The sequence below is a fragment of the Doryrhamphus excisus genome, chromosome 16 (genome assembly GCF_030265055.1).
Source record: "Doryrhamphus excisus isolate RoL2022-K1 chromosome 16, RoL_Dexc_1.0, whole genome shotgun sequence".
Taxonomy (NCBI): Eukaryota; Metazoa; Chordata; class Actinopteri; order Syngnathiformes; family Syngnathidae; genus Doryrhamphus; species Doryrhamphus excisus.
Genome location: NC_080481.1, coordinates 4,959,813 through 4,986,659, shown reverse-complemented (window position 1 = coordinate 4,986,659; position 26,847 = coordinate 4,959,813). Strand labels below are relative to the sequence as shown.

Genomic DNA, 26,847 nt, shown 5'->3' with positions numbered 1-26,847 from the left:
GTTGTTGTACTTAAATGTAGTCAGAAATATGATTTTCAGGAGATGTCACATGTTTGTGATTGTCTGTAAGCTATAATCATCTAAATGATGTAGAAAGTCAACATAATAATATAATATGAGTTTCTCGTTTTTAATTAAGCTACTTTTACACGATATCGTAAGTTACCGAGATACACCGTTACATATAGCGGAAGATGAATTGCCCTCCTGCAATTCCCTCCTGGGGTTGTGCTTTTGTTGTGAAAGGTGCCACAGGAAATGGTGTCTTTTGACGCCACTGGTGGTCGCTGAGAGGAGGAGCGTACAGGCAGACGTACCTTTACCACAACCCGCGTTGCCTGCTTGTCCATCTCTCCATGGACAAACTGGGGCGTTTTGTTGACGGGAGCTGGTGAGCCTTCTCCGGGCGGCCTGCTGGTGTTCTAATCCTGGGATAGTGGACGAAAGGCAGCAAAGGGGGGTGCCACCGGAGAGAGTTGTGCGGCGGTTAGAGATGTGTGGCCAGGCCGAGATTGCGGCGGTGAGTCCAGCACAGCTCGGTACAGCACAGCACAGCACAGCACATCTTCGCTGCCACCGCGACGTGTCTTTTTCCACTTTTTTCAACCGCAGTATAAAAGCAGTCGAGTGGCGGCAGGAAAGGCCGTAGCAACTTTTACGTCAGCCCCTTTGAAGGTGTGAAAACAGACGCTCTGTGGCCCAGCAACATGCTAGCTCTTACCGGCCCGATTCCACGCCAGACGTTTGGAGTTATTTCAGTATGACTCTTACCTCTGGCCACCAAGTGTCTTCCACGCAAAACGTTGCCTCCCTTACCTAAGCCGAGTGTGCCGATAAGACGACCTGCCCGCCGGTTGTAGAAAGCCAAATAGACTCCGCTTGGCGTTCGGAACGATACTGTATTTGATTAGCTTAAATGGATGTTAGCCCGCCTACCAGATGTCTTTTTCTTTTGTTTTATTCTGTAATTGCATACCACAATGACGCCTCGTAGCACTCGGTGTCAATGTAGGAATAGTTCATTATTCAGGTAAGATATGAAAAGTACTGATTTCCTAGTGTCTGCCGTATAGACTCACTAAATTATGACAATTTTCTTGATCTGTGGAGACACATTGGAGCGTTGCGTACACTTTTAAATAGTCGATTGGGATTCTCTTCTACGGTGGCCGACAAGGGGAAACGTGCAGCAACGCCCAATCGTCCAAAACACACAAACACTATACAACAGATGCAAGGGGGAAATACTGAATATCCAAAATACTGCAGGCACATAAATGTTGCAAGATGAAAAACAAATGCAAAACCTTTGGCTGTAATATTTCAATTTATATTACAGAGCAGCCAATTTATGGATGTAGCAAATGTTAGCCTTAAAACGAGACCAGGTGTGTTTAACAAAGACATAAAATGGAACATTAAATGTACCTTTTCATTCTTTCTGGTCACCCTGCTCATGTTGGTGATTTTCTCTTGGAGGAAAGGTTAGAACTTGATCTTCACGCATTGATATTTCCATAAATACAAAGCCTGTGAGTGCAAACAACATTCTATATTCTACATTCAAATATATAGAAAAGTGAAAAGGTTGAATACTTGTTGGCTTGACTGGCATTTGAGCAAAAGTATTGTAATCAAAACTGAGACTCTGCATTCTTAAAACAAATGAAAAAGCATGCAGAATGTACTTGCTTTGGGTTAGAACGTTACAATGTCAACTTGTTCCTATAGCAAGTGTTCAATGCATATTATTGTGTTATCTTTGCCTTTGCTGTGTAATCTTTACAAATATTCACAATGTGTGTTGGTTTTGTCTGAAAGGCCAGTTAGAAATGCTTGAACTGCCACAAAGCCTGGCAGAAAAAATCCCTTGTAAAGAAAATGAGAATAGGAGTGGTAGTTGAAAAGCTGTCAAACATGCCTCCTGGATTCATCAGCTGTGTTGCTAAAGTGTGTACTGGTCCAACATTTGAACACCCTGAGGAATTGTTGTTTCATGGGCCTCCTCCCTCCTCCCCCTCTCCTGTTGTAGGTATCCCTGTCTAGGCCTGGACTGAGCATATTGTTCTGAGAGGAAACGGATAACAAACAGGGGAAGTGAACATGGCCGGGGCCTCAGCCTTCTTTTCCAACGGTCCCGTCCCATGGATGGACAACGATGCAGAGATGAACAACTTATACAGGGACCTGGAGCTGGGGACGGTGCTTACGCTGTTTTATTCGAAAAAATCCCAGCGGCCAGAGAGGAGGACTTTCCAAGTCAAACTGGAGACGAGGACCATTATCTGGACTCGGGGCACGGACAAAATAGAGGGCGAGAGTAAGTGCCTCACATTTACACTTAAAATACACTTAATACACTTAAAAATACAACATATGGTCAAAGTCCTGGGTGAGTCCTTCAGTTCTTGCATTTAGTTTGACAAGAAGTCAAGAAAGTTGGTTGATGTGTTGAAAAGTGGTGCTGGCCTGGCCATTATTGGTTTCTTTCCACATGTTCCTGCTTCATAACCTACTGCAGGGGATAAAATAGAATTGAACTGAATGGATTCTCAATTCAGTAAAAATGCAAGTTCTGTGGCAATCACAGATAAATAACCTCCACCTCTTTGTTGTGTACAAGCTCCTTCATATATCAGCCTGTTGGATGTTTTCCTGTTTGACATTTAGTGAGAATGTGCTGCAGTATGTGGGCTCAGAAACGGTGATGTCAACATATTCAGTCTTAAGATCGTAGATGTGATGGATTACACAGATAATATCTTTAAGCCATTGTTTGACAATATTTTAGCAGGAACATGCAACACATTTTTCATTTTGGCCTCGGGGTATGTTGGCTCACTATATTTTCACCATTCTTAAAAAATATGTTCATAACCTTAGCGATATCTATTTATGTGTCGATTTGCTTTGGTGTGTGTTTGTTAAATTCTGATAATAGGAACTTAAAATAGACCTATGATGCTTTTTCCACTTTTCTGACCTACAAATGTAGTTAGGATGTTGTATTCTGGTGTTAAACCATGCCAGAGTTTCAGATCATGAGGTTTGTGCAAGTGGAAGTGAGCCCTGAAAGACGTTTGGGATGGCTCTGAACACTCGCTTTCAGAGAGCTTTTTCTAAAACTGCCTCTGTGTGACGTCACAAATGGGCGTGCTAGGGTACGCCCCCCCTCCTCCTCACTCTGCAGCACTTTTTTGTGGAAGATTTTACTGTGCTAGCATTGGGTTTATTTTGTGTAAGTAAGTGGTTGTGTACAGGGCATAAAGTATTGCGGCACCGTGCCGGATCTCCGGCGTTTCAATATGACCAACGAAAAAAAAAAAGAATCTGCCAGACTCAAACAAACACAAACTCTTTGAAGCCATGCAGCTATTGCCAATACCCTCCCTCCCAAACTGCGACTGTCCAATCCTACGATTATGCTGCGTTCAAGACAACTCGGGGAAAGGTGTATGTTTTTGTGTGCTGTGCTCCAAGAAGCTTGTGTATGCTTTTGAGTTTGGAGCTGAACCCAAATACGGTATTCGTAACGGCACAAATAATGACTTTTTTTTTTAAAAAGAATAGTTAATTTGAACAAATACTTTAAAATGTTTGTATTCGGGAACAATTAAAACATATCAGAAAGCTGCGTTTCTTCGTGAGACCACAGTGCATGCCCAGATCAGCCAATGAGTGACTAGTGTTCAGCAGTTGGAGGTGGAGACAGAGCAGTCTGCCTGCCCCCGTATTTTGCTTTGTAAACATACTACCTTTCACCTCAACTGGATTTCAGATGTTGTTGTCGGTAATAGCGGAGTTTGACCGGGAGATTATTCTGTTGGGCTGCATTTAGTTGCTATTTCTGCCATTTCTGGGGTTGGGTATTCTCCTGTTGCCTCTGTTAGCATTAGCTTGCTAACCTTAAGGCTGTTGACAGTGTAACATTAATATGTAACTGTATATGTAATATGTATGGTTCACATTCACAATGATATTTTAGTAGTTTTGGTTCAGACCGATCGTGTTTGTGATTTCAAGAAACATGTAAGCCCTGTATGTAGCATATTGGAGTGTCTTACCTGCATGCATGGAAATTAATGCTTGCTTTTTCACCACAATCGGGGGGGCCCAGATTGGTTTTTAAACACGGGTAGTCACGCATTTCCACTCCCAGTGTGCCAACATTGTCTGCACTTGGTAAACATGGCGCCCTCGTGTCCAGCTTCTGAGCTCCACGGTTCCAGCGGTCCCACTGACAATTAGTGCTCCTCCTCTGGCGGGTGAAGTGGACGAAGCGCCCTGACGTCCTGGTTCTCCTGAGCTCCATCACACCAGCGGTGCCTACATTACCACTCTTTTCAAGTAGCTATCCAAAGATTTCATCCATTTATTTAGTATACTATATATCCTATATACCATATACAACAGTAGTCTGGAGTGCTTGGGTGTGTGACCAATCACAGCGTAGTGGGCGTGCCCAGAGGCGGACCGTGCGTGAAACAATTTAAAATGGTTTTTGAAATCCATGGAAATACAGCTGGAATAGGTGCGGATTCTGGGACAGTGTTTGCTGTATCTTCCATATGCAGTTGGACTAGCATGGGTGACTACATCTTCTGTCATGACAGCCACATTGGTTGAATACTTAGTACGAATGTGTGCAGAGGCTGATATCCATCAGAAACCTTTGCCAGAATGCGTTAGTTTTTGTAGCTTTTTATACAAGACCGCTGAAATAAAATTTTATACTGTCATATTGTGATACTTCCCCAAAATATTGTGCTATATGCTAAGGTCCATATCACCCAACCGTATTTTGTATGATCGGGTACATGTTTGTTTGTATTGTTGTAGATAACAATAATAGATAATCAGTAGTAGATAAGTAGATAATCAGCCTTGGCATGTGAGGGCAAATTCTGCAAAATTGGTGAACCAGTATTTGTAGGGATGTTCAGATCAGGATGTCGTGCTGCTATTCCCAATAATCCATGAGTGAAATTGTCCAATACGGATACCAACATGCAGTGTAAAGTGTAAAAAGCAATATTTAATCTTTTGGTGTCAAACCCAAACGTTTCCAGTCTCCAGCAAAAATAACACAATTGGCCTCACTGTTCCAATACTTTTGGAGCGGACTGTAATTGGTCAGCAAGGATTTTTCTTGTGAGAGCTACTTTTACAAAATGAAAATGGCTATATATGAAAGAGCTATTCACGTAACATTTTTCATTTCTTACTTCAAGGCAAACAAAGCCAACATGCTTGTTTCACCATAACATGAACATGCTGGTATCCACAACTCACCTTTTCTATTTCACTATGCATTTAGTTCTAGTCTTGTCACATTATTCACGGAAAACCTGAATGAGTAGGTTTATCCGCTGCCTTTTGAATCATAGTAGTTGCCGCGGACTCCTTCTGTGGCTGGAGAGGAGATACAATATCAGTGGGATATCAGTGTGCACAACGGCTGTTTCAAGCATGGCACAAACACTCACTAGACACTAGGGCTGGGCCATATGGACCAAAAACTCATATCCCGACATATTTAATTTGAATATGGATATAGAATATATATCCCAATGTGCGTGTCAAGTTGTTTTATTAAAACAATACCTGAGGATTAAAAAATGGTATCTAAAAATAGCCGCTACAATAAAGTGGGTCATTCTTTTCTGAATAAGTCTAGAAAAAGTCAAATCTAATCTTTTTATTACAAACCTTTAGCTATTCTCAAATCCTTGGCCAATAACAAAAAAACAATATGAATGAGTGCCTTGTTTAAGCTACTGTCAAAACTGTCAGCAACTGAAATATACTTGAAAGTAGTAGAAAGAGTAGTAAACATGTTTAAAAGACAACTGTCAACTACATCGGGCTTAGCAGCTGTCTAACTTCCTTCTACATGTGTGCTAAATCATTGGGACTTCAAAACTTGGCTGGACATGGCGAGTCCATGGTTTTCAGCAGGCCTTTTTTCCACTGTAGCATCAGGAACCATATAAGAGCAATGTGATAGGTTGCTTTTCCTTTCATGAGGAACAAGAGTCTGGCAGACATGGCACACGTTCCTCATATTGGACTTTATTGGAAGTACCTCCATATTACTGACTTACTGCTTATTCCTGGCCCACTTCTTCCACCACAGACACGCTAGCCTGTTAGCTTTAACGGTGCCTCCGGGTTTCTGCTCCGCCCCTCCTCCTCCTTTCATGCAGTGTAGAAATCCTCCCCCTGAGGACTCTTAAGTGGGTTTCGAATAGAGGATAAGGGAATCTTAAAGAACCAAATTATAGAATGAGAACCAGATTGTTTATTCCTGACAACAATACCTAATACAGACGTCCAGGCTTATCTGCAGTCCCTGTATGCCTACAAGTAAGCGGGTCTTATTACAGCAAAGCTGCAAAAAAGCACCCTTCCTTTCCCTGCCCGGCCTTTTATACACTCAAGATTGTGTAAGAGGCTGGAGTCCTGGACCAATCAGCTTTCGTCACTGCCCTTCCTTGAACCGCTTTCATGGTGTTTCTGCTTTTGTTTGTTCGCTGAGGCATCAAGGCATCTTTCCTTTGCAAGGGCATCAAGGCGTCTGGAACATTCTGCTTTTCCTTTGTTGCAAAGCAAGCTATCATATGCGTGCTCGATGTTTCCACCTTAACTGTCAGTTAAGGTTTTTGTGTGGTTGCATGTATAAGTATCTTTTGTCTGTATTTGTGAGACTGTGTGTTTGTTTTAGCTTTTATCTTTAGCTAGCAAAATTGAGCAAATACCTTCAGCGGGCATGAGGGAGATGCAGCTCAAATCCAGTCTATATTGATATCAACGATATGGTTGGTTTTGATCTCATTGTGAGCCTCAAATTCATCACATCCTGCCCAGTGTTCGGCCCCAAATGCCGCACCAAGCTACAACTTTTCAAAGTACCAACCCGATGAGACATTTTTGAGGCACTTTTTTGAAGGGTGCAAAACTTCCATCACTCTCACAAAGACAGGAAGTCCCACACACGGCAGACGTGCTTGTTCTGGATGCTACAACGGGGGCGGAGCTGATCGGCAGAGGGGATTGCCGTTTTAAAGAAAGTATGGCCAATGTCAACACTGTCCTTTTTCACGGTTATCGTCCCATACCGATCGCTGGCCGATCCAATAGATCGGCGCACCATAGTATTCAGCAGTGTCTGTGACACGGAACCCAGCCATTGCCATGTCTGTGTGTGTTGAATGAAATTCAGATCACAAGTGTGGCAATCTCTGTGTCTTCATCTGGTGTGTTGTACAAAATAGTATCCAGTAGACAGGGACAATACAATACAAAAGGGTTGGAGAGGTGACTCTCCATATTAAACTTCACACACCTGTTTTTACTTTCTGTTATCCCATTTCACACAGACGTCATTTGCATGTGATATACTATACTAAAATGTACGGGTCAACGGGAAGGGTACGGTCAGGGTACGGTCAGGGTACGGGACCCTTGACCTGCATACACAAGTGAAGCCAATCATAGAACGGGTATTTAAGGTGGCTTGTGGCAAGTTGCATCTTCTCTGAGGAGTAGCACCATGGTAGCCTCAAAACAACTGTCACATGACCTGAGAGCAAAGATTGTTCAACATCATGGTCTAGGGCAGAGGTAGGGAACCTATGGCTCGGGAGCCAGGTAGGGCTCTTTTGATGACTGTATCTGGCTCTCAAGCATTTGCCACAATAAAAATGTATGTTTGCTAACATTTTAAAGTAAACATCACAGAAATCACTGTTAAAAATAATATTAAAAATCAAAACTTTCTTATGCATTTTAATTCGTCCATCTATTTTCTACTGCAATATGGCCGACCATATCCATCTTTCTTGATGATATTTTCCAGGTCAAACACCAAAACTTGATTATTACTGGGTAATGCGGTAGTCTACCTCGGTCATTGAGATGTCAAAAAACATGTAAATGTAAACTTTCCTCCTTTAGTCAAATAGCTAAAGCAGAACCAAGCCTTTTGACGAAGATGGCCAAAAGAATGAAATACGTGTACTGAATACGGTTCAAAACCATGCAGCAGCAGAAGTTGCATTAATGGCAGCAAGTATTTGATTTATTATTGGACACTGCGCTGCTCACGAAAGTGTGCTGGCCACACCCCATTGGCGTGGGGTAGTGTGCCTGGTCTACGTAATTAGAGCCCATTATATCTAAAACTGTTGGTCTTACATACAAATGCACACATTTTATTGCATTCAATATTTTAAAAAAATGTATATGGCTTTCACAGATACACATTTTAAAATATCTGGCCTTCATGGCTCTCTTAGCCAAAAAGGTTCCCGACCCCTGGTCTAGGGGAAGGATACAAAAGCTAGCCCAGAGATTTCAGCTGTCAGGTTCCACTGTGAGGAACATAGTGAGGAAATGGAAGACCACAGGCACAGTTCTAGTTAAGGCCCAGAGTGAGCATGATCACATGCCACAAAGGGAGTCGCTTGAGGTATGCTAAAGCACATTTGGACAAGCCAGCTTCATTTTGGAATAAGGTGCTGTGGACTGATGAAAGTCAAACGGAGTTATTTGGACATAACAAGGGGCGGTATGCATGGTGGATGAAGAACACAGCATTCCAAGACTAACACGTGCTACCCACGGTCACATGTGGTGGTGGTTCCATCACGCTGGGGAGCTGAGTGGACAGTGCAGGTACTGGAAATCTTCAAGTTGAAGGTGGCATGGATTCCAGTCAGTATCAGCAGATTGCCAACAGTCTTCAAGAATCAGTGACAAAGTTGAAGTTGGGCCGTGTCTGGATACTTCCAACAAGACAATGACCCTAAACACTCCTCCAATTCTACTAAGGCATTCATGCAGAGGAACAAGTAAGACATTGTGGAACGGCCATCTCAGTCCTCAGACGTAAATATGATTGAAAATCTGTGGTGTGATTTAAAGCGGGCTGTCCATGCTTGGAAACCATCAAACCTGACTCAACTGGAGATGTTTGGGAAAGGGGAATGGTCCAAAATACCTTCAACCAGAATCGAGACCCTCATTGGAAGAGTATAGGAAGCATGTATTTCTGATAAAGGAGGATCTACTCAATATTAATGTCATTTTTCTGTTGGTGTGCCCACATTTAGGCACCGCAATACTTTTGTTTAAATAATGATTGCAGACTTTCTGTAAATCCTATATCCTGTAAGTTCATTTGACTTCTCATCTATCCCTGTGTTGGTCTGCTATATGATATATTTACCAGGAATGGCTGATCCCAACAACCAGTCATTTACAAAGGAAAATCTTAAATTATCAGTATCGCCAACAACAGCAGCGACAACACTTACAATGTCCACTCTCCTTGGGATGGCTGTGTGCTCCAGGTCTAAGGTAAAAAATGTTGACAGCAAACCAGCATCTTGTACAGTCTTTGTAGTGAAATTGAGAGCTAGGTATCCAGTCTTCTGTCTGTGAATGACGCAAACGACGAGACAAACGATTAGCAAAGTGTTGAGTTAGTCCCAGAGATAAAAATAGTTTTTCATGTTTGCTGAAAATAGGTTATTTCAATACATCTCTCAATAGATAGATAGATAGATATACTTCCTTTATTGTCATTGCACAAAAACACAGCAGGGAAATTGCCAACGAAATGTTGTTGCCTGGCTCCCGTATAACACCAGAGACAAAAGATAGATAATAAATAATAATATGGAGATAATATGGAGAATAAATAGATAACACCGAATATGAGCAACATAATGTACAGCGTAAACAGTAAATTGCACAAACAATTTAAATAATAATAATGGTTAGGTATAATAGTATAATAATACAGCTATGAAACAGGAAACAGCTATGAGCAACCTCGCTCCCTGTATGCAGGAGCTTTTGCCCCATGACTTGGTTCTTCTGACTCTTCCACACCACCAAGTAACGGAAAGGCGTAGGGCTTCAGCAAGTTTGTGGGCTAGTCCAGCTGCATAGTGGCCCATGTTCACTAAACAGTCCAGAAATGCATTTCTTTTGCTGGTAGGGAATCAGGAACTGCAACCACTTGTACCTGATGGTGGCGTCTTTAGGAATTGGAAGCAGACCTTGGGGGTGGGCAGAGTGCTTATCTGCATACAAACACCATGTAAGGAAGTCCGGCCCTCTATGACATCACAAAGGGGCAGTTTTACCACACTCTCTGAAACCGAGCATTTTCAGACATCCCAAACTTCTTTCAGGGTTCACTTCCAAATGTGCAAACCTCATGATGTGAAACTTTGGTATGGTTTAACACCAGAATACAACATTCTAACTACATTTGTAGGCCCGAAAAGTGGAAAAGGCATCATGGTCCCCTTTAAGGCTTTAATGTAAGGAATGTTTAAGACGATTGAGACGCGCAGATTCTGAGTGGGAAAAAAAATACGGGAATCACAGTTATTTTGGAATGAGGCTCATCTTAGCCATAAATACACACAAACACGGAATAGACTTCCGTGATTGTCTTCAAAATAAGAGTGCTGTTTTTCCCCGTGTTTGTGTAAACAAAACAAGAGTGCGATAAATCTTCCATATGCAGTTGGAATGGCATGGGTGACTCCATCTTCCTTCATGACAGCCACAGGCATTACAGTTGGTTGGAGATTTAGCAGCAGTGTGTGCAGATCGCCCCATTCGCCCAGTTAGCCAGATTATCCCCAATAAATACATGTGCTTTACCATTTGAAACAAGTGTATTTCATTAAGGCTTGTCGTTTTTTTATATAAGACTCTGCTGAATTAAAATGTTATATCGTCATATATTGATACATCTCCAAGAATATTTGTGATATAAGCTCAGGTCCTCATCACCCAACCCCATACAGAAGCATTAAGCCTTTTGGGTTGGCCTTTTTCATTGAGGGCACGCAGGCTTTACAGAGCCATTTAAGGGTGAGTCTGCCTACTCGTGTAGCAGGATGCCTTCTGTACAGCTGCATTCTGCTCCGGATGCAACACACTCGCACGCACACTGAAAAAAAGAAGAGGCATACATGTTGTTTTTTTCACAATGTATCATATTCTCTCCACACAAAAGTCTCATACACACATGAGCTCATAGCTGTAATGTGATATTCCTGGTGAGGTGAACCTGGCCCAGATGCCTCATTCGTGTACAGAAATAGAGCAGGAATGTTTTTGTGTTTTTGTTTTGTTTCTACTGGAAGTGTGCAATCATTTAGGAGCAAGTGTGCCTGCTATATTTACCTCTTCCAAAGGCACTTATGTTCATTAGCCTCGAATTGGCCCTCTGGTTTGTGACCAAATACAAACCATACCATGGACAAAATTCAATTAATCACAATGAAATATTTTAACTGATTGACAGCCCTAGTGTGTGTGTGTGTGTGTGTGTGTGTATGTGTATATATGTATATGTGTGTGTGTGTGTGTGTGTGTGTGTGTATATATATGTGTATATATGTATATATGTGTGTGTATAGATAGATGGATAAGAACTTTAACTTTATTAATTAAGGAAATTCTTGTGCCAGAGTGCACTATATTTATAGTATACTATAAATTACAGCAGCAAAAATACAAAATCCAGCCTTAAATAAAAATAACAATAATCCAGTATATAGTGCACGTAATAACTTCCTCGAGCCAACTGTTATGTGGGGTGGGGGGCTTTCAATTTGGTGAGAATAAGATGTCTCGCCAGCAGACAGACAGAATCCCTTTGGGATTCCCTCAGGGAAATTGACATCGCCATCGTTCCACATGTAGCACTGTTTAAAACTATAGAGTCAAGTATAAAATCAACATATACAATCTGAAACAAATAGACACCGTAGGCATCACACATGTTATATTGCACATGAGTTAAATGTCCAGTTTATTTCAAATTGTATCGTCCCTCTGTTCTCCTGTTATTGTTCCCAACCCCGACACCCCCCAATGAGGAGTTGAACAGTCTGATGGCACGAGGGACAAAGGAGTTGTTCAGTCCGTTGGTGCTACACTTGGGGAGGAGCAGCCTCTCGCTGAACAGGCTTCTCTGGCTGGTGGTGACAGTGTGCAGAGGGTGGCTGGCGTTGTCCAGATCGACCAGCAGTTTGTTCAGAGTCCTCTTCTCTGCCACTGTTGCCAGAGGGTCCAGCTTCATCCCGACCACTGAGCTAGCTGGCCTGCTGGATCAGCTTCTCCAGCCTCGAGAGGTCTGCTTTCGTTGTGCTTCCTCCCCAGCACACCACAGGATAAGAAAGAACACTGGTGACCACAGACTGGTAAAACATCTACAGGAGCTTCCTGCAGATGTTAAAAGCTCAGTCTCCTCAGGAAGTACATCCTGCTTTGAGCTTTCTTATACAGTTTCCATGTGTTGCATGGCCAGTCCATCTTGTTGTCCAGCCACAACCCAAGGTATTTGTAGTTCTGAACAACCTCCACCTCCTCTGCTACCAGCAGAACTGGGTTACAAAGGCCAGTATTCGTTGTTTTGCCACAGGGAGCCAAAGAGAGTGATGCACGATTCGGGAAGAATAACTGTGTCAAGCCCCACGGTGTGTGTCAAAAACCTGGAAAAAATGAATTAAGACAGGGACATGACCAGAACAGTGGGTGGTCAGCTGGTGATTGTTTATTATTCGTCTATCATCTACTGTTCACTGCTTGTTAAACCCTTTGAGGCTCTTTTGTGATTAAGGGCTATATAAAGAAACTTGACCTTACTTGATTATTAAAACTGTCAGATTACATTTTTGCTCATGGAGAATTTGTAAAATGTACTGGAAAGAGGATCTTGCATTGTACCAGCCTGTGTCTCACACAGGTGGGGGACGAGTGTGTCAGCTTAAGAATTTCATCCCACTGGTTGTCAGTCATCATTACTCCTTATACTTCCATACGAGACCAAACCTACACTCAAATATGTAAACGCAACACACTTGATTTTGCTCCAATTTTCATGAGCTAAACTCTAAAAGATTGAAAACCTTTTTTATGTACACAAAAGGTCTATCACTCTCAAATATTTTCACAAATCTGTGTACATCTGTGCTAGTGAGCTTTCAACATGCTCCATAATCTATAATTCACCGCACACGTGTGGCGTATCATGCTGATGAAAGGGCATGTTTATAATGTTTATATATGTGTGTAAGTCTTAGGCTGGCCACTCCAAAATGTGCAGATTAACTGTATGGATGGAGGTCAGGAGGGGCCACCATTTGCGCCCATGTACACCCATGCATGTACTGGGATGTTTTCAGCTTCCAGGAATTGATCCTTGCAACATGGGGCTCTGCATAATAATGCTGCAACATGATGCTTGTGGATGAACGTCTTTCAGTCTCTCATCACAGGAGCTCTGCACATTCAAAATGCCACCAATGTTGTGGATGGCGTGTCCCACGGTGGCACTGTGGTTATGTCATGGGAAGGTGTGTATATCATGGACAACAGAAAAAAGGTGCATTTTATTGATAGCATTTTGAAGATAGTCAGACTGTTTGGATGCTCTGATACTGCCTGTTTTTCAGACCACCCCTGGATGTTGTCCAGGACTCCCGACTGTGACAAAATGGTTGCATTTTGCGACTAAAATTATTATTTCATCTATTGGCATATGTGACGGACTCTATTTTTTTTTCCCACAGTGGCATTCTGTGTTTCAACCAAGCAATGCTGTTTGTCAGTTCGTTGGGAGCTCACTCTTTTCTCACAGGGTAGTTGTGTAATGTACAATATTATAATTGATTACTAAGTCGGGCTGCGAGTGGTTAGCGCGCAGGCTAACACAGCTTGGAGACCCAGGTTTGATTCCACTCTCCGGCATCTCTGTGTGGAGTTTGCATGTTCTCCCTGTGCATGTGTGGTTTTTCTCCAGAGACTCCTGCTTCCTCCCCCATTCCAAAAACATGCTAGGTTAATTGGCCACTCCAAATTGTCCATAGGTATGAATGTGGGTGGGAATGGTTGTTTGTCTATATGTGCCCTGTGATTGGCTGGCCACCAGTCCAGGGTGTACCCCGCCTCTCACCCAAAGACAGCTGAGATAGGCTCCAGCACCCCGCGACCCTCGTGACTATAAGCGGTAGAAAATGAATTGAATATCAAGTCTCTTGAATGAACCGCACTTCATTAAGTAATGAAAATTGGCTGTTATTTAGGGGTGCTCAGATCGATCGGCCACCGATCGGTATCGGTGGATCAGTGAAAAAGCATGTTATGGATATCGGGCGATACTCTCTTTATAATGCCGATCCCCTCCGCCGATCAGCTCCGCCCACACTGCAGCATCCAGAACAAGCATGCGTGCTGTGTGTGTCTTTGCGGCTAGAGGGGCCCGGCAGAGGCGGCCAAACCTGCTTTCCATTCAGGTTTTCAGTGAATAATGTGAGAAGGCTAGAGAGGAATGCATTGGGAAGTCCAAAACGTGAGTTGCGGATACCAGCATGTTGTTCCTGTTCTGGTAAAACAAGCACATTGGCTTTGTTTGGCTTGAAGTAAGCTATGAAAATTAATGTTACAAAAATGAGTAGCTCTTGGCCATTTTTATTTACTAAAAGTATCTCTCCCAAAAAAAAACCTTGGTAATCCCTGATGTAGCCAGGAGTACGTGAAAATATTTACACTTCATCTATATGATCGGTATCGGTAGCATAAAACCCTGATTGGAACATCCTTATGTCCTTAACAGAAGGGCACGTACGTGTATGACATGTACTACAGCACTGCGAGTGTGCACCATTTTGACCGACGCCTGAGCAAGCGTTGACGGTCTGGACGAAGGCTCTGCTGTACCTTCCTAGCTGTGCATCGTATTCGCCTTCCTCATCATTACTTCCCAACAAATGCGACATAGCTGTGTTGGTGTCTTCATGTGGTCTTGTTAATTCTGTTTAAAACCGAAATATTCCTACCCTGGGGCTGTGGCATTGGCTGGATTATGGTGACAGGCAGAATTATTATTGAATATATTTTGTTGCTGACAAACTTTTATGACACATTTCAACCCAGTCGTTGACAGCAACGTTGTCAATTGTTATATTTTATTCCACTTACCCCTTTTCCAAAACATTTATAATATACCATTACATTTCAACGTAATTTTGTTGGCCTGCTTCGTTTACACCAGTTAGCGAGTCTAACTGGTGTGAACGAACTGAACTGTTTCTTCCAAATTGTATATAATATATATTAGCCCTAAAAATAACCGCCGGTTAACGCACTATGCACAATGTCACCTTAAGAAATAACATGCTTGAATATCTAAAAAACCAAAACAAAACAATTGGTCGTTCATTTTTTTCAAGTTTTATTTTTTCCTGTGACTTTATTGTTGCTCTTTAACCAGGTTTTTGCAATTACTCGATTAATGGAAGACATTCTCAGTAATATTCTATAGCTGCTGCCTAGTGCTAATCCAGCTACAGGGAGACTAGCGTGAGTGCAGCATGATTGCACTGATGATTGAACATCATATTTACCTTTTTCAATGTTTATTTAAAGATAAGGCTGTATGTGTTTTTCAAACATGCACCCTCATGAAGATAGGCGGTATAGAAAATGGATGGATGGACAGCCTCCTGTGTGTGGCGGCCGTATGATTTGAAAAGATGATATTCGCCTCCACTTCCAGAAATTCCCTACTTCCTGATTCTGCATTCTTAAAGCGGACCTTTTTGGCCCTTTGAATTAAGTTGTGGACTCCTCTTGAGCAACAACAGAGGACAACCTGTACAGCAAGCTTTCTAGATCTTACAGAATCTGCACCTATTCCTGCTGTTTCTCCTTGGATTTCCTATTTTAATTTTATTTTATCCATGGCCCGCCTCCGGGCATGCCCACTACTCTGTATTGGTCACACTCCCAAGTGCTCCCGATGACTTCCGGACTACTGCCGAACTCCACTTTGTAATTTTGTATAGGAGTTGGTAAATGACTAAAACCCCCCGGGGAGCTATTTGAAAAGTGGTTAGGAGGAACCTCTGACTTACTGTATATGAACTCGAACAGTCAAACTCAAGCTTATAAAAAAGGCTATTAGCAACTCCAGACATCGGTGAGCTTGTAATTTGCATGCAGGCAGGTATGCACACTCTATAATGCTACACAGATAACAAAAACCAAAAAGAAACCAAATATAACTCTTTATGACCATAAGATTATGAGAAAATCAATTATCTCCATCACTTTGGAGAGAGTTCAGGTTTTTATGATGCCGTCAGTGAAAACGAGCCACAACGTGCTACGATATGTTGTTGTATATGACATACTGTATGCCATCTGTTATGTTAAACAAGTGCAGCATTACTGTGTATTTCAAAAAGGTGATGGAGGATGCTAATGGAGACTGTGTTTAAAAGGTATAAGGTGTACACCAGACCCTTTAAAAAAGCTAGTGGTACAACAGTGGACCTATAAATAGCGCTGGCTGTCATATTGCTATGTGCTTCACAACCTGACCATCAAACAAGGTCGCATGTGAGGCACATGTAACCGTCTGTGCCAGGGACTGGATTTGCACCGGCGGGCTTGTGATGTTTGTGACTTGATTGTTTATACTTCTCTACTTCGCTGTCAGAGAAATTGGACGGAAAAAGTCAATTTATGCATTCTTAAAGGGATTGCTGCTAAGAAGCACCCCTATGTAAAACGGATGAAACGGTCAAGGCAACTTGCTTTTAGCGGAAGTCCGTTGGCAGAAATGTAACATAAGTTGGTGAAATTCAGTGACTGAAGACCTAGCATGCACACCTTGACACAAGCAGATGTGTACAGGCGACAAAACACAGGAAATGAAGGAGCAGGAGAAGTGTGTGTGTTAGGAGTCCCTGTTCTGCCAAGACCTCCGCACTACCTGACAGCCCACACATGTACGTGTTTGAACGTGTATTCTCATCGGCAGGTCACAATGAAGCCTCTTGGATCAGCTCAACTCACCAATTTAAGCTTTTATAGACCTTTTAGCAAATATTGCCCTGTTTTGTTCATATTGCAGGGATTTTATATTTTTTCCCCAAGGGCTGTATCACTACAGGCCAAAAGTTTGGACATGCACAATACAACCGCATGGTCTCAACCCCGTGAATAAGACGATAAATTCCACTGAGCAACCCTGAGAAGGCACACTTCACACGTTGAATCAGAAAGTGTGTTCAAACCTTTGGCCTGCACTGTGGTGCACTAAAACATGACGGGCAAAGTTTCCTGGGTCAGTGCTGTCAAGGTACCTGTTGGTAGCTGTCAAACACAAAACACACCTGGCTCTTAATGACGCGTTAACGGAAGATTCCTTTAATGGCGGTATTTTTTTGAGGTGCAATTACGCTCCCCCTGTTTGACCCTTGGACCCACCGTAGTTTGATTGAAGCACGGTAACTCTGTAGCCACAAGCTGGAAGAAATATTGGGAAACTGAGAAAGAAGAGAATATTTAGAATGGTAAAGTTAGCTTCAAATCCCTGGCAAATGGCTCTTGTAGCAAGACCAAAGTTATTTGTATCTACTGTTGCTGTGTTTGACTTATCACGGATTCCATGGCCTGCCAGAGACTGGAGCAGTGCAGGTATTGTTTTTATTGTCATATACAGTGCTACCTTGGCATAAGAGTGGCCCAACTAACCAGTGCTTTTCACATTTTACATCTCTCTGATGATTTTGACATTGAACTGCCAGCTAAATTGGACTTCCAGCTGCTATTGACGGGCTGTCAATGTGATGACCGTGGCCAGTGTTTTGCTAGCATTAGCCATTTAGCATGGAACTACCACAATGATCAAAGTCATCAAATCTTACCTTTATGGGTTCCCACATAGTATGAGCATTCGGGGGCGAGTATGAGGTGAAAGAAAAAGGGGGAAAATACATCCAAATACATCCATACCTCCATATCCATATCCATCCCTCTGGGCATCAGAGAAGGGTGGATGCTGCGTTCAATGACTGCCAAAAAAGTGCTAATGCTAATATGCTAATAATAAAGAAAAATGTGCTTGTGACTGTATTGTTTTAAATAAGGGTATTGGTTTAAATAAGTTCCCAAATGGATATCCTTTTACGTAACATTTGATGTCATTATTGTTGTAGTTGCACATCGAATCGAAGACTGAAAAACACTCATCATATGTGTACTCCCTCTCCAGTTGACATCCGAGAAATCAAGGAGATCCGACCTGGACAGAAGTCTCGTGACTTTGAGCGCTATATGGAGGACTCTGCAGCACGACTTGATCAAGCTCACTGCTTTGTCATTCTGTACGGGACGGAGTTTCGCCTGAAGTCGCTCAGCCTTGCTGGTACGCACGCAGTGGTGAACAGTCATGCCGCATGTCATAAGCATTACTGTAGTTTTCTGATTATTATTATTATTTGTTGTACATAACAGCAACATCGGATGAAGAGATGACAATGTGGGTGAAGGGGTTAAACTGGCTTGTGGCTGACACGCTGAAGTCCCCGACACCACTTCAAATAGAGAGGTAAGGAAACATAAGACACAATGCAGCATCCCTGCTGGCCTTTTGTAATGTCAAACCTTCACTGTGATCATGAGTGATTATGGACAACATACTGCATCTTTCTTAGGTGGTTACGAAAGCAGTTCTACGCCATTGATCGCAACAGAGAAGATAGGTAAGTTGGTTCATTTCAGAAATATTTCAATCATTAAACTGTAATGACTTAAATAAGGAATATTGTAAAAGGGTGTGTGTGTGAGTGAGTGCGCTACTTCTGGGTTGAATGTTTGCAACCTCGAAGCCACAGACCAGAACCTTTTCCTGCAGCAGGAAACAGGCTGCAGAGGACTGAAGAGATGCACAGAGATGTTTGTGTATCACTTCCTAGACGACAGAGCTCGTCTGTGTGATGCTGGGGGGGGGGTGTCTTCCCTGGCTAAAGCTCTCCGTCAATGTGCCAAAAAGACATTTGTCTGCATGTCTCTAGACCCGTCTACGTGCATCTCTCTATTTGTCTTGAATTTTTTTCATCAAATGTGTGTTGTCTAGGATATCCTGCAAGGATCTGAAGAACATGCTGAGCCAGGTCAACTACAGGGTACCCAACATGAGGTTCCTCCGAGAGAAACTGCCAGTAACCTCCTACTTCACTCCCACTTGAGTTCCCTGCTTACTTCCCTTTTCACTATGACACTTGAGCTGAAATGTTCTTATGGTTGTCTTTTTTTCCAGGACTCTGAGCTGAGGAATGGAGAAGTGTCCTTTAGCCAGTTTGCTCAACTTTATCGCAATCTTATGTTTGATGCTCAGAAGAATGTAAGTTTAAATGATGTATGGTGTCACGTGTCCATCATACGCAGACATGACTGAGTTCATACATCCAATAACGCCCCCCAACCCATCCCCGTCTGTTCTCAAATGGCTGCAAGATCAATATGGGCCCGTTAAAACCTACCCACTAGGACACATAAACATACGTGCACCGACTCAACACTGGAAGTCAAACAGGGTTTTGTGCTCGTCTTCAGGCTCCAAATTAACTGACATTTTCCTCTTTTCTCCTTCTTTCAGCTGGAGATCCCATTTTTGCAAAGGTTGGCCAAAACTGAGCAAATAATCCAAATGCTGAGCAGCATGACAGACTTGCTTACTAAAGTCTTCCTCTCTGTGTCAGGTTCATTGACAGACCAGAACAGAGGATCTCCCTTGAGGACTTTAAGAGCTTCCTTCTAGATTCTCAAATGGTAATAAACTACTTCACGCACATCCACTTTTTGTGAAATGGGTCGGTGCTGTAAGAGTTTTTTTTTTTTTTTTAATACAGGAAATGTGGGCAGCAGACAGCAGCAAGGTTCAGGAGTTTATGTTCGCCTACCTAAAAGACCCTCTCAGAGAAGTGGAACAGCCCTATTTCCTCCAAGACGAGGTGCACACGCTTGCGCATGATCTTTTCCTGACATTCTGTTCGGGGCTTTTTGCAGTTTAGAGAAAAAATAGTCTTCACACCAGATATTTTCCACTGACCCAAACGTGTTGTTGATATATGCCAGTGGTACTCCGTAATTGACACAGGTAGCCCCCCCACCCCGTTGGCCCGAACACCTCCTCCCACACGATCACAAAAGGTTACTAGCTGTGGTGCCAAAAGTGGTGGATAGTTTCTGCGGTCACCATAAAGCGCTGGTTGAATACATGGGGCAGACCCGCAAAGCAAACCAGCCTGTAGGAATGGGTACTCTTTCTGAATGCATATCATCATTTCATATCATCGTAGATAACGGGGTCTCCTGCTGGGGAAACACACTTCATGGTCAAATCTAAACAAATCCTGACAAACAGCCATTTCCCAGTTAAAAAGATCTACGCTGGTATCCCAGCAGGGATTAAAATGGAGTGGTAATGGTTGTATTTATTTGGAACATGCATACAAGTTCCTTTGTAGCACAGCACACAGGACCCTTCCTAGTTCTACAAGTCCAGCAAGGCGTAGGAAGCAGCAAAGCTTATTTATTTCTTCATTTCTACCCCCATCCTTTTCACATCAATTGCAATCATTTGTTCAACTCCTGTATTCCAAATGTACTTTTTGATAGTTAAAATAAGTAGGACAGTGAAGAGGTAAAATAACAATGTGGGAAAATAGAAGTCAAGGTTCCTGTCACTGTACATACTTTATATAACAGTTGGAATAAATACACAATACTACAAATAGGAACTGATGAAAGGGTTCATGTTTGACAGAAACAAGGGTTGTATGTTCTCTGTAGACGGCAGTAGTCTACTTAGTCTACTTTTATAGTTCTTTCCCCATACCTCCGCACAATACATTACATATGGTACTGCCAGAGAGCAATAGAGAGAACAGAGTCCTTTTTGATCCAGGACCAATGTTGCTTTATTCAGTATCAAGGTACTTCTTGCCACTTTATGTTGTATGTTTTTAATGTGAGCTTTCCAGCTTCTATTTTCATCTATTATGACCGATTACCTATTATCCATGTCCCCGCCATGGATTTGTATTTGAGAAAAGTATCCTTTCTGCTGTTGCCAAATAGCGTTGTTTCAGTTTCACTGAAGTTCAGGTCTGATTGAATCAAAGCATCTTTTTAGTATAGTCATTTCACCTGGAGGCTCACTGGTGTAAGTTAGCCATAGCAGAGCTTTTCTGATCCATATGTGATGATTAACGTGTGTGCTATGTTGATTTTCCTGTGTGTCTCTTGATCTGGCCTGTATAGTTCCTGACTTACTTATTCTCAAAAGAGAACACCGTCTGGGAGTCCTCCCTGGACCAAGTGTGTCCGGAGAATATGAACAACCCCTTGTCCCATTACTGGATATCCTCTTCCCACAACACGTAAGGACTGAGATCCAGAACCCAACCATTGGGGCACGCATATTTGACTCTTCCTGTGCTTATTTTTAGCTACCTGACAGGAGACCAGTTTTCCAGCGAGTCGTCTCTGGAGGCGTATGCTCGCTGTCTAAGGATGGGCTGCCGCTGTATTGAATGTGGGTAAACACAAACACACACACACACATCCGTTGTATCCACAAACACAAACAAATGCACTGTAGTAAAGTCATCCATCTCTTACTGTTCAACATTGTGCCGAGAAGTCTAATTGTTTTTCTTTTCCATCAGCCACAATGTCGTCTGTCTGTCTGTCATACCCATACATTCTTTCATAACTATTGTCCTTCATGCTGTAAATGACATCACAGGAGCTCGTCTAGCAGGTTTCCTTAAATTGCATGAAAAGGTTGCTTTGTGTCATCGAAAAGTAAACAATGTCTAAGTATAGAGGCAATGATAGGGTATATTATGTAATGTACAAAACAGTATGTAGGTTGCATTCCAAGGTTTGTACTGCAGCTCTATAAGACTTAGCAGTGCGGTAACCGAATGCTCACGTTTGTTCTTGCAGTGGACTGCTGGGATGGTCCCGATGGAATGCCAGTCATCTACCATGGGCACACACTCACAACAAAGATCAAGTTCTGTGATGTCTTGACCACTATCAAGGAGCATGCCTTTGTCACGTCAGAGTGAGTTCCCCAAGTCTCTGTACCATCAGGCCCTGTCCTCGCGTAGCAGGGTATTTTTAAAGCTGCATATTAAAAAATGCATCCACATGAAACAGCACAGTCATAAGCATGGCATACCTGTAGGTGGCAGTAGTTTCTTAAATTCCATCCAATCGGAATCATCCTCTGGCATCCCGTCACTTCCGCAAACATCAAACACAACACGTTCGACAAGGAGGCAGAATGACCTCTAAACGTTGTTTTGGAATACAAGAAAATGTGGATTGGGAATCTTGCCAAAGAAGTCTGCTAAGTCTTCTTTCTCCGAGGAGGACGCCTCGGACGGGAAATAGATATTTGAGTGAAGCCAACACAGTTCAGAGGGCATCCATGTTGTTTCTGAGGTAAACAGTGAGTGACGTCACCGCATACGTACTTGTGGCAAACGTAAAACTCTGGTTATTGGCGTCCAGGCCCAAATACTCCAGATCTGCACTTTGGGCGGAGGTTTTGGAAACCCTGGTTTATAGTACCAAATACCTGCGGGCTGGTGTGGATGAAATCGTGGATGATAGGCCAAATTGTAGAAAAATAAGTTGCTTTGATGAGATACCCGCCTATGTGGAGAGCAGGGCCCAAGTGTCTTGTTATCTGTTATCTGCTGATGCACGATAAAGATAACTAGACTGCACACATAACGTGTGAAGAAACAATGTGCCCGGAAATGTGAGAGAATAAGATAAGCAATGGCGCCCAAGAGCAATGAAAGAAGGATACTGCAACTTAAAGTCTGATCCCCGTCGCAGCTTCCCCATCATCCTGTCCATTGAGGACCACTGCAGTATTGTCCAGCAGAGGAACATGGCCACTTACTTTAAGAAACTGTTTGGAGACATGTTGCTGACCAAGGCGGTGGACATGGCAGCAGATGGCCTGCCTTCCCCCAACCAGCTCAAGAAGAAGATCCTCATCAAGGTTCCTTGATGTTCCTTTTGTCTTTTTTCAAAATCACTTTGCATTTGTCTATTTTGTGAATTAAGTCGTGTGTCTCACCACTCTGTGATGTTGGACAGCATAAAAAGCTTGCTGAGGGCAGCGCCTACGAGGAGGTGTCCACCACTACACCCTACTCAGAGAATGACATCAGCAACTCCATCAAAAACGGCATCCTATATTTGGAGGACCCCATTAACCATGTAATTACTCTTGACGTATACTTTCTGCGTCCTTCTCATTTAGCAGGTTTCTCAGCATTGCTTTTCCAGGTTGGATGATTGGATGCCACATTTCTGTGCAACACGTGGCTATTCTAAATAATGAATGTACCACATGTATTCTGCCTCTTTTCATATCCTGTTCTTCTCGCTGCAGGAGTGGTACCCTCACTTTTTTGTCCTGACCAGCAGTAAGATCTACTACTCGGAAGAGACCTCAAGTAACCAGGGTAACGAGGAGGAGGAGGAGCACAGAGAGGTTAGTTGTCCTCATTGAAGGTGTGTACAGGCTGCTGGTGCTCGACCCAGATCCATGCGACACTGGCTAGTATATATATATCCTGTTGGCGGTGGATTTGAGGTGAGTGTTTATGGTTGCCAGGTTGCCAATGGAATGGACCAGCACGTTACAGAAAAGTGGTTTCATGGGAAGTTGGGTGCAGGCCGGGATGGCAGACAGATAGCTGAGCGACTGCTGTCGGAATACTGCCTGGAGACCGGAGCACTGGATGGCTCCTTCCTGGTCCGGGAGAGTGAGACCTTTGTGGGAGACTACACGCTGTCTTTCTGGTATGTTACATAACAGGGGCGCTCTCGCTCTCTTTCTGACAAATCTTTACCTTTCCACAAACATACAGGTTGAAAATTGTACTTTACTATACGCCACTGCATCCCAAACCTTTTTATGATTTACAAAAAAGTAGGGTATTAAATGAGAACAATGAGAATATTTGTACAATGTTGTATTTGAATCAGCTGTAAAGATCAGCTAGTACATAATGATTGAGTTGTAGTAAACACAATATACTGTATATACTGTATTTAAGCCACTAGGCCCGTCTTTGCTCATGTGAACGGTAGCTGATTTATTTGTAGCTATTGATGGAGTGTACATGTTCTTTTCTTGTTACATTTCCTTTTTTATATTTCAGGGCTCTTATTGCATGACAAAGACATCTGACATTTTGCACGATAAAAGTGAATGTCAAGAGTGGTGCTGTGTATTTCTAATTTTACTTTCTAGTACCTTGAAAAGAACCCCAATCCTTCAGGAATTGGCTCCCGTTGTTACTAAAAGAGTATTGTCAATCGACAGTGAATTCTGAATGTAATTGTTACCCAAAAGAATTGGAAACAAAGAGCGAGTTGTTAGATTGACACCGCCATACTATACAATGTCATGATCGTAAACACCACCCCTCACTTTTCTACAAACACATTGTCGTCTTGTTTCCATTTTCTGCTCCTTGAACTTGAAGGAGGATTCCGTCTTTGTGCACACTGGGGTATACATATCTTGCGGTATGCATGTGGGTTTCAACACACTTCCAATAAGTTCCATTTAAGGCCCTAAAATGTCCAACATTCTCTGATAATGTTATGTGTTATGTACTATTTTGAAAGCTTTTAAAAATACTGTATATCCACATGACCAACTAACACGCCGTGCCGCAGGCCTCCCTTTTCCCTTCATGTCTTTTGCAGTTGACAGTATGGATGTGAAACAGGTTTTATATTGTGTTCATTATGGTCTTAAAAAGTCTTACATTTGACTTGGGGAGACCCTCTTTGACCCTCCTTGACTTATTCAATAATAACAATAATTCCAACATGATCATAGCCATGCTCTGTAAACATCTAAAAAATGATTGAAAATATCCTTGGAAAATTGGGAAACGTGGGAACAGTGAACATGTGCATATTGTGTTAGTTGATCCAGCTCCATTTTCTGTTTCCCCCTCCATCATCCCATCACCACTTCCAGGCGCTCGGGGCGGGTCCAGCATTGTCGCATACACTCCCGCCAAGAAGCCGGAAGCCCCAAATTTTACCTGACGGACAACCTCGTCTTCGACACTCTCTTTGCCCTCATCAACCACTACCAGCAGGTGGCGCTGCGCTGCAACGAATTTGAGATGAAATTGACTGAGCCTGTGCCACAAACCAATGCCCACGAGAGCAAAGAGTGAGTCTCCAAAACCTAGATTGTAATGAATTCCAAACTGTTCCATGGGATGTTTTGTGCTGTGAAAATGTTTTAGTTTTTTTGCATGTTTATGACACTTAAATGGCATGGTTTCACATCAACAAACAAATGTAAAGATGAGTAAATGACAACACAACTCAAGAAGAAATGAAACTTTTTATGATCATCCAAGAGTTCACAAGAGACCCAAATCCGAAGAACTGCAGGCCTCACTTGCTTCAGTTTAGGTCAGTCTACATGACCCCACCGTAAGAGACACACTGGGCTAAAACGGCCCATGTGGCAGACTTCCAAGACAAGAACCACTGCTGATGGAAAATAACGTTAAGGCTGCTCTCCATTTTGATACTCTTTTTGTGATGGTGTCTGTCCTATTACTAAATGGAACACGGCATTTCAGAAAAAGAACATAACATTAAAATATGGTGGTGCTAGTGTGATGGCCTGGGGCTGTTTTGCTGCCTCAGTACCTGGAAGACGTGCTAGGATAAATAGAAGCAGGAAATCTGCTGAAGGAGAATGTCCAGCCATCTGTTGGTGACCTCAAGCCCAAAGCAACCAGCAGCACAATGTTCCAAAACACACCAGCAGGTCCACCTCTGAATGGCTGGAGAAAAACCAACAAGTGAAGACTTTGGAGTGGCCTGGTCAAAGTCCTGACTGAGCCCTATTGAGATGCTGTGGCATGACCTTCAAAAGGCTTCATGCTGGAAAAACCTCAAATGATGATATGAAATGTCTTCTACATGAATTGCGTTGGTCAAGTCCAGTTTGTTTATGTAGCCCTCAAATAACAGAACCTTAAAGTGGGGTCTTAAATGAACTGGGAGCCAGTGCAAGTTGGCTAGTACTGGAGAAATATGTAGTACGAACTGCCGGCTTTTCAAACTAGACTTTGGAAGAGCAGAGAGCAGCACATTGCAGTAGTCAAGGCGAGACGTGTCAAATGGATGGACTAGGGTCCCTGCACCAGTACTGGATAGAATAGGCCGTATCTTAGCCATGTTGCCAAGATGGAAACATGCTGTTGCAACATTCTTAATGTGCTTATGAAAGGATAGAGTCGAATCCAATATCACACATACAGCTGAGTGTCATGGGCATAACAGTGAAAGCTAGTCTTATGTTTGCCATTGATGTCGCCAAGCGGCAGCATGTCGGTGTTGAACAGGAGAGGGCCAAGAACTGATCCTTGTGGAACTCAGCAAGTGATGCCACAGAACTCGGAGATCACATCATTCTAACCTCCACGATGCGTCCGATCCCCGAGATAAGATCCAAGCCAAGAGAGTAGCGGACCAGTAACGCCAATATGTGTCTGAAGGCGTTCCAGTAGGATAGAGTGATGGACGGTATCAAAGGCGGTACTGAGATTGAGTAATAACAATATTGACAATAATAATATTGAGGAGAGGTCACAATATTATTTAATATTTATTCATTTAAAAAATAATTACACTTTTAAGTGCATTGGCCCCTTGGGGGCCCCTGCTGGTCACGGGGCCCTTAGCAGATGCTTGGTTTGCTTATGCCTGGGAGTACTTGATCCTTGATACTTGATCCTTGGTTGGTTGTTCCAGATGGTACCACGCCAACCTCTCCAGGAGCCATGCTGAGAACATGCTGATGAGGGTTCCTCGAGATGGGGCTTTTCTTGTCAGGAAGAGGGCGGAATCCAACTCATTTGCCATTTCCTTTCGGTAAGTCAC

At 42.8% G+C, this 26,847-nt stretch overlaps 1 protein-coding gene across 2 annotated transcripts in view; it reads left to right on the top strand.

The window, feature by feature from the left end:
• Positions 1–263: 263 nt before the first annotated feature.
• The window catches only part of plcg1 (phospholipase C, gamma 1), a 35,282-nt gene continuing 8,698 nt past the window's right edge, over positions 264–26,847 (top strand). For both annotated transcript variants that reach the window (XM_058050747.1, XM_058050746.1), the window contains exons 1-19: positions 264–520; positions 2,033–2,320; positions 18,095–18,247; positions 18,337–18,430; positions 18,537–18,584; positions 18,959–19,043; positions 19,142–19,225; positions 19,481–19,503; positions 19,584–19,653; positions 19,734–19,835; positions 21,148–21,266; positions 21,336–21,421; positions 21,838–21,958; positions 22,744–22,912; positions 23,011–23,133; positions 23,309–23,410; positions 23,534–23,721; positions 24,917–25,117; positions 26,719–26,838. In XM_058050747.1, the coding sequence (XP_057906730.1) occupies positions 2,104–2,320; positions 18,095–18,247; positions 18,337–18,430; positions 18,537–18,584; positions 18,959–19,043; positions 19,142–19,225; positions 19,481–19,503; positions 19,584–19,653; positions 19,734–19,835; positions 21,148–21,266; positions 21,336–21,421; positions 21,838–21,958; positions 22,744–22,912; positions 23,011–23,133; positions 23,309–23,410; positions 23,534–23,721; positions 24,917–25,117; positions 26,719–26,838 (2,105 nt within the window). In that variant the 5' untranslated portion in view covers positions 264–520; positions 2,033–2,103. The remainder of the gene's footprint in view (positions 521–2,032; positions 2,321–18,094; positions 18,248–18,336; positions 18,431–18,536; positions 18,585–18,958; positions 19,044–19,141; positions 19,226–19,480; positions 19,504–19,583; positions 19,654–19,733; positions 19,836–21,147; positions 21,267–21,335; positions 21,422–21,837; positions 21,959–22,743; positions 22,913–23,010; positions 23,134–23,308; positions 23,411–23,533; positions 23,722–24,916; positions 25,118–26,718; positions 26,839–26,847) is intronic.